Here is a 13,148-nt window from a genome sequence, read left to right as displayed (position 1 = left end):
TTTTTAGTGCAATACAATTTCATCAAGTGCTTCTCACATGTGTCTGAGGCAGGAAGTTGGCTTTGCCTGTGAGAACAATGGGGGACTCTGGACTTAAGCTCAGACCCTTATCATGCCAGAAAGATCTCTTTTCATCAGTTAGGAACTGCACTTCTGGGTGACATATACCACAGAAGCCTCTGTATGCTACTTTGTTTTCTTCATGATTGATGGTTAAATCTCTTACTCTGAATTTCTAAATTTGAGGTAAAATTTTAATGTGAGAGTGAAAACACTGATTAATTCACAAGATTACAACGTTGCAACTTAATGCCATACACACACACACACACACACACACACACAACAGTGCTTCCATTTGGGGAACAGTGATATGGATACACTCTTTTCCATTACGTGGTGCTGGAGCTTGAACCTAGGGGTGTGCACATACTAACTGTGCACTCAACCACTGGGCTATATACCCAACCTAGCATATGGCCTTTTGTGATGTGCTTTGGGTTTCCTTTCACAGCAGACTTAATAGGCAGTTGTGGTTTGGAGACTTCTGTATAGATGGAGTTTGGGCACCATGGTCTGATTGGAAGTTAGTGCCCAAAGAACTCATTCTGCAGTTGTGTCTGTGTTCTATGCAACTTATTTGTACACTGTAGTTTAAAAATCACATCAGTGTGAGGATAAAGCCTCCCTTTTTCAGTTTTGAGATGATTCCCTTGGGTGAGGAGGATGAGGATTGTGAAACACTTATGGAGAGTCACTGAAGGCTCAAAGTCCTACAACTTCCCCAGAACTCCATTGAGGACAGTGGCTCATATGTTTGTAAACCTCTTAAGGAAGATGCTGCATCTCTGCAGTCCATTACATGGCATGATGCTGTGCCAGCCCTTTGGAGTGCCACTGAGGAAACTGAAATGGAAATCCTGTCTGAATGATCCATTCAACAAAGTTGGCATTCATAACAAACAGAGCACAAGCTACTCTAGTACAAGCTACTCTAGTAGCCTTCCTGAAAAATCCCTGTTTGAGGAGAATATTGATGGAGGAAAAGAGTGCTTGAGAGCTTTGGTAATAAATGAAGAGAGCATAGGATACCATTTGAACAAATTATTTGCCAGAAGCCACTTTATTAGACAACAGTATGCACCTGGTACACAAGACAGGCTCTGGGCCTGGGTCTTTGGTTTGCTCAGCATTGTGCAGAGCAGGATACACAGTTCGCATAGAACTGATGGTATGTTCGACAAAGATGATGTCATGGAAAGCACACTCCTTGGAAGCCGTGGTTGCCACTCACAGCACGTTAGCTCTGGTCCTACTAAGAACATAGACTAGACTTCCCACAGCCTGTGCTGCAGTGCAGTGCTGCTTATCACCAACCGTTTTGTTTCAGTGCAAATATGTCTGCTTTCCAATTGAGCTGAGATCTTGGGTATTTTTTAAAAAGAAAAAGTAGATACTTGTCTATATAAATATATGCATATTACTCATATATACATTTATAGGTAAAATTCTGGCTGCCTAAGCATCAAATTGTGTAAAAATATCTCTTCCCACAAGCCTCTTTTCAAGTATACTTATGATACAGAAAATATTTAGGGTCTAAATTGCCCACGAGCCTAGTGCTCAGAGGAAAAGTTTAGCAAATTGCATTATTTAAGTTTAAAATGGATAGCAGAAGTTAAAAATATCTGTAAAAGAAGACCTTCCACAATGTTGCACTCAGGCCTCTGAGTTCCTGGAGAAAGTGAAATGGCCTCTTTGTGCCTGCTGAATAGGTCTGGTTTTCACTGTGCGGCACATTTTGTGACTGCTTCTTTCAAGTCCTTCCTTCTTCTGCAAGTCCCTATCGCTTCATTCATATTAAAGGATGGTTATAGTTTTAAATATTGAAACTAAAGACTGAGCATTCTTGCACATCGTATCTTCTGGGATTGGCACGATGGGTATTTTCAGTGCAATTTGAAGTACTGTATTTTTAGGTATGCAGACTCAACACATTGATCTGTATTCTAGCCTACCAACCTTCCTGCTTATGTAGTATGCAGTCCATTGCAGGGGTGTGCTGCAGCCAGGTCATACTAGTTCATAAGAACTGACATACGTTTCTAGGAATTCTACAAGTCAAATAAGGTCACGTTAGACTGTCTGAAAACGGCTATGGAGAGAACATTTAAGTCACAGTAATCAGCAATTTGAATATTTTTCTTTTTGGAGAACAAGTTTTTGAATAAGTTATTAATGTTCTACTGTGAGTTTAATTAAGAAAAAGATTGCATTTATAGTTCGGTTCATAACGGAACCAACAGTGACAAAAACAATCAAAGGTACAAAGGCAGTAAGTGGCAATTCAGTTTAGTCCATAAGCTCATAAAGAATATGAAGTATCACTCATTTTTCTTATTGTTTTAAAATCACACCTAGCATATTTCTCAATCATTTACATGTTGTAGGAACATTTCTATAAAGCTAATTTGGGACATCTTCTGATATTTTGAAAATCAAAGTCTTTGCATTTATAATTTTTAGTTGCTGAAATACTAACTAAACCTAAATATTAATGAAAGAGAACACAGTATAAAAAGTGAAGAAATTAGGCTTTTGTTGCTCACATATGTTTGTGTGCTTTTTTTTTGGGTATACATGTCATTTGGTGGTACTGAAGTATTTTGCATTTAATTGATACATGTACATGTATGTGTGTGAATGCACGTACACATACTTACACAGACCTCAGCAAATTATAACAGCAGAGAAAGGGACTATCTGGTTCCTTAAATATTTTACTGATAACCAAGAATAACTCATGTTAGAAACTGTGGTAGGCAAATGGCTTTGGCAATTCCGTATCTAGCTAAGCAGCTTTTTATCTAGCTAAACAGCTCTTTCCTTTCTTAAGAGCTCAAAATGTCCTCGTTTCTGTCTTCCCTCCTTGGCTTAGTAACATGTATAGTTTAGATACACAAACTCAGTTCACTGTGCATAGTTCAGCATCTGACAGTCGCAGATGTCAAAGATGAATTTAAGTCTATCTGCCGAATTTCATTCTCCAAGAGCTGCTGAGCAGGTGAGTGCTAGAGGTGGGCACCATGGTAACTGAGTAAGAGACACCTGAGTTCTGTTGGGGAAAAGGAGCAGGCAGAAGGAATGGCTTCTGAAGCTGACAGCGACCATGAGAATGAAGGACACGTCTTCTTTCTTCCAGCTTTCTTTCCACTTTCTTCCAGCCAGGGATGACCTTGGCATTGTTAGGTTCACGCCTTAGGCCTTCAGGATCTTAGTTGTAGAGCTGGAGAGCCAAGAGGTAGGCTAAATCTGAGCCTTAAGATAATTCTTTAGAAATAAGTTTTTAAAAATCAAACCAACAGCACTTAACTTCTCTGTTGACTTGCTGTGTTTTGAGGAAAGCAGAGTCCAGCACTTTCTGGGTATTGACAGGTTCAGGTCTTGCAATGGGAAATCAAGTGGAGCAATGGGGTTCTGGCAGGAGTATCTGCAAAGTTTCCAGCAGTAGTTCACACATACAGATATTGTACATTCATTCATTGTTATTCATCTTAGAAATGGAGCAAACTGGCAGCTCATGTTACAGCGGAGTCCAGAGACCTAAAATGATTACTTCAGGAACAAAGAAGTTCATATAAAAGAGTCACGCCTTTCTGTTGGTTTAATTTTTAAACTAGAAATTCTTTAAACTACATTTCTGGGGTTCTACTTAATGTTGTTGAGTTCTTGGTAAAATACAATACAGAAAGGGGATACTTCCTTTTCATAAAAATAAGAAATGTGTTTGGGAAATTAAATACTTCAAAAAATTTAAAAATAAACTCTCACAGCTTGGGGGTTTGAATGAACCCTGTACAAAGTAGTTGAGAAAGCTCCAACTTCATGTAACATCTTAGAAACCGAACAGCTGCCTAGCAAAGATGATTTCAGCTGCCCAGGGCCAATGGATCTTTGCCGCCATGTTCCGTTCAGAATCCATTTGGGCATATCTGCACACAATGTGGCTTTTCATGGCAGAACTCTGTAATGCTACACAAAACTGCGTTAGGTGTCTTTTCATTCTTTCTTTATAAAAGAGTTGTGTTTTAGAGCTCAATATAAAAATTAAACACTTTTGCTTTTTGTAAAAGTTTAAATTAATAGGTTCAGTGCACTTGTTTTTAAATAATGACTCTATTTTGACTGTCTATCCTATATAGAATTTAAGCTCAATTGCACTATTTTCTAATGACATTATTTGCACCTACAGAACCCAAGACAGAGTTAATGAATGTGTTCTCTGTGATTTATTGTATTTTTAGTCCATATTGTATATGGACTCTACAAGGGCATTCTTTTTTTTTTTTCTTTTGAATTGGGAGATCCTTTTCACTCCCTTTCTTTGTTGGCATTTACAAATGCTGTGTCATTTTCAAAGTGTAATCAAGGGAAAAATGCATAATTTAGATTGTGTTGAAAGTAACTACTTCAATGAACATAAAACTCTTTTTTGTGAATTTCTTAAATACTTTGTGTAACATTTTTAACATACAAACATTTGTATTGATGATTCTTCTTTAAAACACTTTGCAATTTTACTTACTCAACAAAAATGAGTAATTATTAAAAATAGTTTTCATCACTTTCTAAAATATATGTTTGGGTACTGTTTTTGAAGCAGGTTTGATCTGTCATTTTCCAAGTAATTAACCCCAGAAGGATGATGGGTTTTATAGAGTCACATGACTATGTCCTTGATATTGTTTATGAATTTCTTGTCACATGTCTGAGGCAAACCTGAGGATAGATCATTGAGTGATTGCTACTGTTTCTCTTGTCAGGCATTTCATTTCTCCATTTTCTTCTTTAGCGGCCTTTTGAAAAATCCAATCTGTTGAGTAAATATAATAAAATTAATTATTTTAATTTAGGTAATAAATACTAGTCTCTTTGGATAGAATCTAATTTAACAATACTGAAAACCTGGGCATACAACTCATTTGGATAACTAAGAGGCATTTTTTAATTGACCATTTAATATTGAATGCTAACTAATGACATTCATCAAATTGCTACTTTACCTTTGGCTTTAATATTGGTTAAATATATCCTGTTAAAAATCATGCATGTGTTAAGCAAACAGCTCTGGAAAATACTTTGTGAGATGAATAAACTTCAGCTGGCCGATACTGTTTCTACTTTGTCATCATCTTTTTTATCCCCTAAGGATATGACAGAGAATTTTTTTCATCAAATAACTGATGATCTCAAGTTGAAGTTATTACAGTCCACAAAGAATGTAACTGCGCAGGGCATAGGAGAGATGTCAGAATTGTCTGGATAACGTGTCAGAACATTTGCACAGAGGCTTTCTAGAAGACTCTTGAAAGACTCCATGCTATTTAATTGTGAAAATAACCATTCATTGCAAGAAAAAAAAAATCACAGAGTTGTGAACGTGAGTCACATTTCATTACTATTAGTCCTGTGGAACATTGATAAATGTTCTCATTTCCATATTTGTTTCATATTATACAGAATAACAAAAATAATATGGAGCTGGATAAGACTTTTGCAGTGACCTAATCTTATTTAAAATTTTATTAAATAGGGGCTGGAGAGATGGCTCAGTGGTTAAGAACACTGGTTGTTCTTGCAGAAGACCCAAGCCCGAATCCCAGCACCCACATGGCAACTGGTGCACTTACCTACATGCAGGCAATACATGCATACACATAAAATTAAATAAATAAATGAAAATTTTAAAAAAGTTTTAAAATTTTATTAAACAAATTAAATCTCATTTTAATAATTTAATCTTATTTAAATCTAATTCTTTTTTTAAAAAGAACCTAAGGATCCTAGGGAAGCATCTTTTTGAATCTGCATGGATAATTTTTTTATTAAATTTGATAGTTGACTAAAATAGATCAAACAAAGGCAGTGAGTTAATTATTTGAAAATGTGTTGCATCCATGTCATTTTCATCAGAAAGTTATGTGAGGTAATAAACACACATATAGTGGTGGTGGGGGGCAGTGTGGGTATGGAAGTCAGAGGTTAAACTTGGATGTCCTTCCTTAGGAGCTATCCACCTTGTATTTTGAAACAGCTTGGGACTCAACCATTAGGCTACCCTGAATGGCCAATGGTCCACAGGGATCTTTATGTTTCCACATAGACATATGGGAATCTTATGTATCCCCAGTGCTGGGATCATAAGCACATGCCACCATACCTAGTGTTTTTTTGTTTTGTTTTGTTTTTTCTTTAAAAAAAACATAGGTACTGGGGGAACTCCCATGCTTGTCAGGCAAGTGCTTTCCTGGCTCAGTTAGTTACCTCCTCAGTCTGAGATACACATCTTATAGTACAATGATTGAGCACTTGAGTGCTTAGAGGGGCCAGACATAAGAAATAAGTATTTCAGAGTTAGAGAAATTCTGGTCAGGGATCTTGTCTTCCCCATGTTAAAATTGCGTTGGTAGCAAATGAGGAAGGGTGATAAAAGAACAAATGTACATGGAGACAGCCATGAATTTGTCTTTTCCTGGACACCAACTCCCCTTCAGGGTCAGCCCTTTTGATCTTTGGCAACTGGAGAAGCGCTGACTTCACAAGCCACTCTGCTCCCCACCAGGGTCCATATGCCTCAGGTCTGTTGAAAGCAAATCAGCAGAGGGCTTCCCAGAATAGGCTCTCCTTCCCCTCACACGCCTCGCTGTTTCTTTTCATCTGGCGTTTGTATTCTTTATCTTGAATATCCGCCTTTGAAACTGAATTTCTGTTATCTAAACTTTTCCACTTGACAAATTTTCTGAAGGTTAGTTTCTGTCTTTTTTTTAAAAGGGAATATGGGGGGCTGGAGAGATGGCTCAGCAGTTAAGAACACTGCTTGTTCTTGCAGAAGACCTGGGTTCGAATCCCAGCACCCACATGGCAGCTGACAACTGTCTATAACTCCAGTCCTAGGGGATCCGATAGCCTCTTCTGACATCCGTGGGCATTGCATGACACGGGTGCACTTACCCAGATGCAGGCAATAGATGCATACACATAAAATAAAAATAATAAATAAAAAAATTAAAAAAATAAAATAAAAGGGAAGATGGGTATTTCATATAGAAAATTAAGAGAATATAATTTATACCCAGCTGCAAACTAGACTGAGACAATCTTAGCTAAGGTTTCAAATAAAAAGGTAAGTTTGAAGCTCCCATATTTTCTTTCAAGTATTTGCTTTTCTGTTTTAACTTCTGCATTTAAATTATCTTCTTTATACTTACCTGGTTCAAAACCCTATGGCAAATGGAATGATTTGCAGGTGATCAATGTATAATATGGAAGAGATGTTGAATAAATAAACTAATACCAGTATTTAAAGACTGAAAAGTGCTGAGGTACTACAATATCTCCCCTACCCCCCGCATCAACAAGCCCCAACTGGATCCTGAAACATGACAGTACAAAGCCCCATATAGGCTGATTTTTCTTCTATGTGCATATGTTGATAAAGTTTATGTAGGTTAGTTACAGTAAGATAGTAACAATAATAAATAATCAAATAGAACCATTATAACATTGTGTTGTAATAAAAGTATGTGAACATGCTTTTTTCTTAAAGCATCTTATTGTATTATATTTTTATCTATTTATTCATTTTTTAAATTTTTGTGGTCTTTTGAGACAGGGTCTCCCTGTAGCCCCAGCTGTCCTGGAACTTGCTATGTAGACCAGGTTGGCCTGGATCTCACAGAAATTTGCCTGCCTTTGTCTCCTGAGCACTGAAACTAAAGGCATGAACTACCACGCCTGGCCTGTATTATATTTTTAAATTACAGCTGACTAGATATTAGAACTGTTCATAGAGAAACTGTGAATAAGAGGGAACTACCCTATCCCTTTTCAGTAAATTATACTGGATGAGGAACAGGCTGTAAGATGAATGACTCATCAGTGGTAGGCCACTGTGGATCAGGTTAGGAGAAGCATGTTCTGCTTTCCTATAATTTCCTGTGGACTCTGTGATTCTGTTTTATTGGTTATACTGAATCAGACCAAGGACTGCCTCCCATTCTAAAACCAAATATTTTATATATTTCAAAGAACTCATGACCTTTTGCCGATACTGTACAGCAATGCAATCTATTAAAAAAGACATAGGCTTTAGAGATCAATTGTTGATTGAATCTGATTGTTTATTGGTTGATAATCTTGGGAGATTTCTTAGCTAGTTTACCTTTGTTTTAATGTCTATGAATGTAAAACACAGTTACAAAACATGGTTGCAAAAGTTGTTCTAAGGACAGACAGGTGGCAGTTAATGATGTTAGCACAGGACTCAAAACCTTATTCTGAACGTTACTAGCTTTGTGGCCCTGGGAAACATGCAAAACTTCTTTGTACATCTGTTTCCTCATTTACAAACTGAGGTTCATAACAGTGAGACTGCTTGAAGGAAGGGCGCCTCACACAGTTTCTCGTCTACAGTAAGCAACTACTAAGAGTTGGTCAGAGTTCCAACTCTACCTTAAAATCAAAGTTCTGATTGTGAGCCCTCTCACTAAGGTGTCTGAACTAACTCAATGTACTTGCCAAGACAGCCCAAAATTTGTTAAATGACCTTTTGGGGGTGGTAAAAAGAAGATCTTATAAGCCATAAGTATGTATCAACAGAACATATACTAGAAAAGTATGTTTACTTTTACATTTATGCTTTTTCAGACCAGATATGAAAAACCAGGTGGATGAAACTTCCTTTTTGCTTGTTTATTTTAAACAGAGGTATGAGGCCAGGGAGAACCCGTCCAAATATCAGTTCTGGCTTTCCTCTTATCTTTCCTAATAGTTTTAAGATCATTCAGACAAGTCAATGCTTGCACTAGAAGACCATTCTGGGAGGAATCATCAGGAGCAGTTTGTATTAGAGGTACTGCTAAGGAAAAGAAAACATGGCCTGCATTTCAGGCACTAGGGATAAACTAGGCCTTGGATACCACGGTGTGGCAAAGCCAGGTATTACAGTGAGCACTTCAGAGGAAGAACAGATTCCAAATGTGAATTCTGTCTTGCTGATTTTGCTGGGGAAAGATCATGGATTCTATTTATGGAATTCAATAACAACTTGTTCATATTCTCCTTCAAGGAAATCTCCCAAAGAGGAAGTTCACCATTATGGAAGAGTCAGAAAGGATGGTAACAGCTGTAATTCCAGGAAAGAAAACTGCTATATAAACTATTTGGCTTAATAATCCTGTTGTACATGTATTAAAAAATGAATATGTGGTCACATCTATATTTTAATATAAACAGTTTAACCAAACAGTGGGTAAAACATAGGAATATGTTATGCTAGAATAAATTTTAACTTCATATTTAATTGGAAAAAAGCATTAAATTTTCTTTACTTTTTTAAAAAGTTAAAATTTAACTTTTCTATGGAATTTTATTCTCTATTCAACTCCTCCTAAAAGCTATCATAACATTTTGTCTGAAAAATGATAAAGACGTTTAATAATTCTTACATTTTTCATCTTAAGCAAAATGTCTCTATAAATATCCAGATTAAACTGACAGAAAATAAGTTACCACTCAGTGTTACAAAAGGATTTGACATAGAAGTCTATGAACTTTAAAATTTTCCTTTTATCGACCAATTAGTAAATTATTTATTCCTTACACAGCCACACAATCATTGCATAAAATATGATGTATTTGTTTATGCACTAAAGAAGCATTTGCTCTTTAAGACACAGAGCGGTGTGGCTAGTGCAAGGTTAACTTCAATCATGAATCTATCCCTTGTATGTCCTTAAGTTGATATAGGAATACAAACTTTACTTTTGCTATAAAATGAGGTTTTGGTTTTTCTTAATTATAAAAGTCAGTACATATACATATTTAACTTTGAAACATTAACTGTTCCTCGATAATCCTTACTTTCGAAGAGCTCTTCCAGGAATTTTGGATATATGTATCCCCAAATATGTCTAAGTTACAGTTTTTTCCTTTAAAAATGAGACATTGTGTAGTATTAAATTGTATCTTGGTTATCACTTCAGTGTAATAATACTATATTCCAAAGCATTGATAGAGCATTTATTTCACTTGCTGTTGGCAGTTGGAATAAAGACAGCGGGGAAGGTGGTGCTTACCTTCCACAGTGCTAGGATGAGCAGCATTAACAGCAGTAGTCCAGCAAAGGCACTCAGGAGGATTACCCACAAGGGCACTCTGCCTGGGATCCCATCTTTGGATATTTGAATAGCCAGCTGAAAATTATTAAACAAGGTTGTTAATACTGATAACCACCTCGTAGAACTCCCAGAATACCCAGTTCTTGTAAGCTATGCTTTTCTAGCAATATGTGTAATTAATCTCATTTATATGCAAAGAAAACATTAGGTTTACATTTGAAAATGCCTTTCATTTAATGTAAATATCTAACTATATCAAATTTATATTACCAAAAAATTAATCTTTCAGAACTCTGTGCAAAAAGAGCAAACTGTCAGTGAATCAGGATGCTGAGGGTAGGAATGGATTTCTAACTCAGAGAAAACCGAAGCAGTCTATGTTTTGAAGATTAATTATTAAACTTTGTTTTTTATCACAATAGCATCAATTGAGGCTGGGATGTGACAGTTGTTAAAATAAAAACTTGAATAGGTCTCCTTGTTCTAATTAAAATATATTACAATTCTAATATTATAAAAATATACCTTTCATACAAATGCATGCAAAACACACATATCCTCATGAGCATAAATACATGTGTCTATGTAGATCCACTCCAATGTGATGTTCATGTTCCCACACTGTCTGTTCCAGGTGACTGATCTCAGTGACCTATATGTTGAGTTTTAACCAAAATACAATTATGAAATGGAGTTCTTTCAGTGTTCTTGTTAGTCATGCTCTCTTGGGGTGGTACCAAACTTCAGTGAAACTGTTACGATCTTTGTCACATCCATTGCTATTGGAAAAGAATTAATTTAGGGTATTTATGACCAATAATGGTTTAAGTTTCTGTATTTGTCTTTAACTTGATTTTAATTTCTTAATCTAAAAGGGGCATTGGGTAGGAAAGGAAACTTCTAACAGGAGATATTTTCTTATAGTGGATAATGATCAGTACTCCTCAATCACTCCTGTGGGCCACAGCTAATGCATCAGAAACAAAATTGGCAAGAACAGAGAGAAACACAGACTCCTACTATTAATGCAGACTTGGAACACATCTAAAACAATTCCCCGAACTTATTGACATCAAACTGGAGTCCAGATAAGATTTGTGACTACTACAAGATTACACAGTTGCAAAATGGTTGCTTTTAGTAATTTTGTTGATATAGATTTATTTTCCTTTAGGATCGAATGTAGTTTTAACTATTTCCAGGGAAACTTTAAAGTAGCATTTAGGAGAAACAAAACTACATATTTAAAACTTCAACAATATTTTTGGGAATCAAAAGCACTTTGTTCTAATGGAATCCATATGACATTTTCCAGATTTCGGTGATTTGTCTTTCTTGTATGTGGTGGAGTTTTAGGTTTGCATTTACAAGTGAAGCATTCTTTATAATGTAGTGAGCCATTATGTAGATGTATTTTTTTAAGGTGTGTTCTTATCTGAGACCACTGACACTAGAATAGTTTGAAATAGGAAGTTTTACAAGATCATTTTGTAATGTAGCAGTTTCCTCTAAGACATTCCATCTTGGAGGGAAGCTCATTAAGACAGGGGATGTTCTAAGGGAAGGTGCAACATTCCATCCTGAAGGGATGCTCCTCAGCTACAGAAAGTAAAGAAAGCAATAGCTTCAGGAAGTCCCTGAAACTGAGCAGATTCCCTAGACTCCTCCCTCCCCAAGCATATAGAAGCCCTACAGACTGCTGAGAGAGACTCGCAACAGCTGAGCTGCCTGAAAGAGGCAGATCAGCCAGGCTACCAAGAAGCAGAAAGGACCAGCCAAATTGCCTAGAAAAGGCCCTCTCCAACCTTTTGAGCTGCCTGAAGATTATGCAATGTTCTCCAGGTTTCTTGCTTTTATGAGCTGCTGCCCATGCTGGGGTGGGCTTTGGGTGCAGCTGTCTTTGAGCTGGTTCTGCTCCTATAGGTAACCCCTCATCCATATTCCTGTAACCCCCCAAAACTCCTAGGTATACCAAAGTGGACTTTGGTGGGATCCTTACTTTGGTCAGTGGTGGTTCCTGACATTTGTTCACATTTCCCAGAAACTGTGTCCTAAACACATCTGAACATTAGAGAGATTCCAAAGAGAATTTTACATCTCACAAGGTGTGGCTCACATGATGGGATATTTAAATTCTCCCAGGCCAACATGAGAAACTATGTTTATGTAAGTAGTTAAAGTAAAAAATTTCACATGCATTTCTGCACAATGCACAGGCATTTTCTGTCAGCAGTTATTAAAAGTTTGCTGTTCAGATGTCAGCTGCATTTTATAATATTGGTTTATAAGGAGGAAGGTTACAAGAGCCTTATTTATTAACAAGAAGAAAATGAAAGCATTCAGTTACTGTGATAGTTAGAAGCAATAAAGACAGAGTGTCAAGCTAATTGTAAATATCGTGATTCTCCTAGTTTCTAAGGAAGAAGAGTAAGCCTGGAATCACATTAGAAGCTAATTTAAACTAAAGCAAATAGCATCTGACACTGAGCATCAAATCATAAAATATCACTTAGACGAGTTTGGGAGTGAAATGCGTTTTCAGAACTTGAAGCTGTACTTACCTCTCGCTTTTGGTTGCTGCTGCTTAAAATCAAAGATGAGTTTTCACTCTGAAGTTCTCCCCTTATAGTAAGATTCAAACTGGAAAAATGTGCCTGAAAAGCAGGCAGGGTTTGTTAGTAACATGCTATGTTAATTAAGACAAGAAGTAGTCATGTCTGAGGAGGACACATATTAAACCCGAGATTTTTCTGAGATTAATATCACTGGTTTTGTTAACTTCTAAATGGAACCAGTAGCATCAGCTGATGGCTGAGTGCCGTTCTGTTTCCTGTGTGCCCCTGCATCCCAAATTGTCATTTAGATCCTTGTGACAGGATGGGAAAAATTCAGAATAATTTATACTCTCAGTTTTTTCTTGGAAAAACCACCTTTTATGTATCTAGGCATGAGGTAGCTATATTAGGACAA

The 13,148-nt window shown here is 36.7% G+C and overlaps 1 protein-coding gene across 1 annotated transcript in view; it reads right to left on the bottom strand.

Annotated features, from left to right (window-relative positions):
- Positions 1 to 1,094: 1,094 nt before the first annotated feature.
- The window catches only part of Itga1 (integrin subunit alpha 1), a 160,877-nt gene continuing 148,823 nt past the window's right edge, over positions 1,095 to 13,148 (bottom strand). The window contains exons 27-29 of the mRNA XM_008832940.3: positions 12,740 to 12,832; positions 10,137 to 10,253; positions 1,095 to 4,873 (exon numbers count right to left, since the gene is read on the bottom strand). Of these exons, the coding sequence (XP_008831162.1) occupies positions 4,829 to 4,873; positions 10,137 to 10,253; positions 12,740 to 12,832 (255 nt within the window). The 3' untranslated portion in view covers positions 1,095 to 4,828. The remainder of the gene's footprint in view (positions 4,874 to 10,136; positions 10,254 to 12,739; positions 12,833 to 13,148) is intronic.

The sequence above is a fragment of the Nannospalax galili genome, unplaced genomic scaffold (genome assembly GCF_000622305.1).
Source record: "Nannospalax galili isolate Female #2095 unplaced genomic scaffold, S.galili_v1.0 scaffold235, whole genome shotgun sequence".
Taxonomy (NCBI): domain Eukaryota; kingdom Metazoa; phylum Chordata; class Mammalia; order Rodentia; family Spalacidae; genus Nannospalax; species Nannospalax galili.
This window is presented reverse-complemented; position numbering and strand designations above follow the sequence as displayed.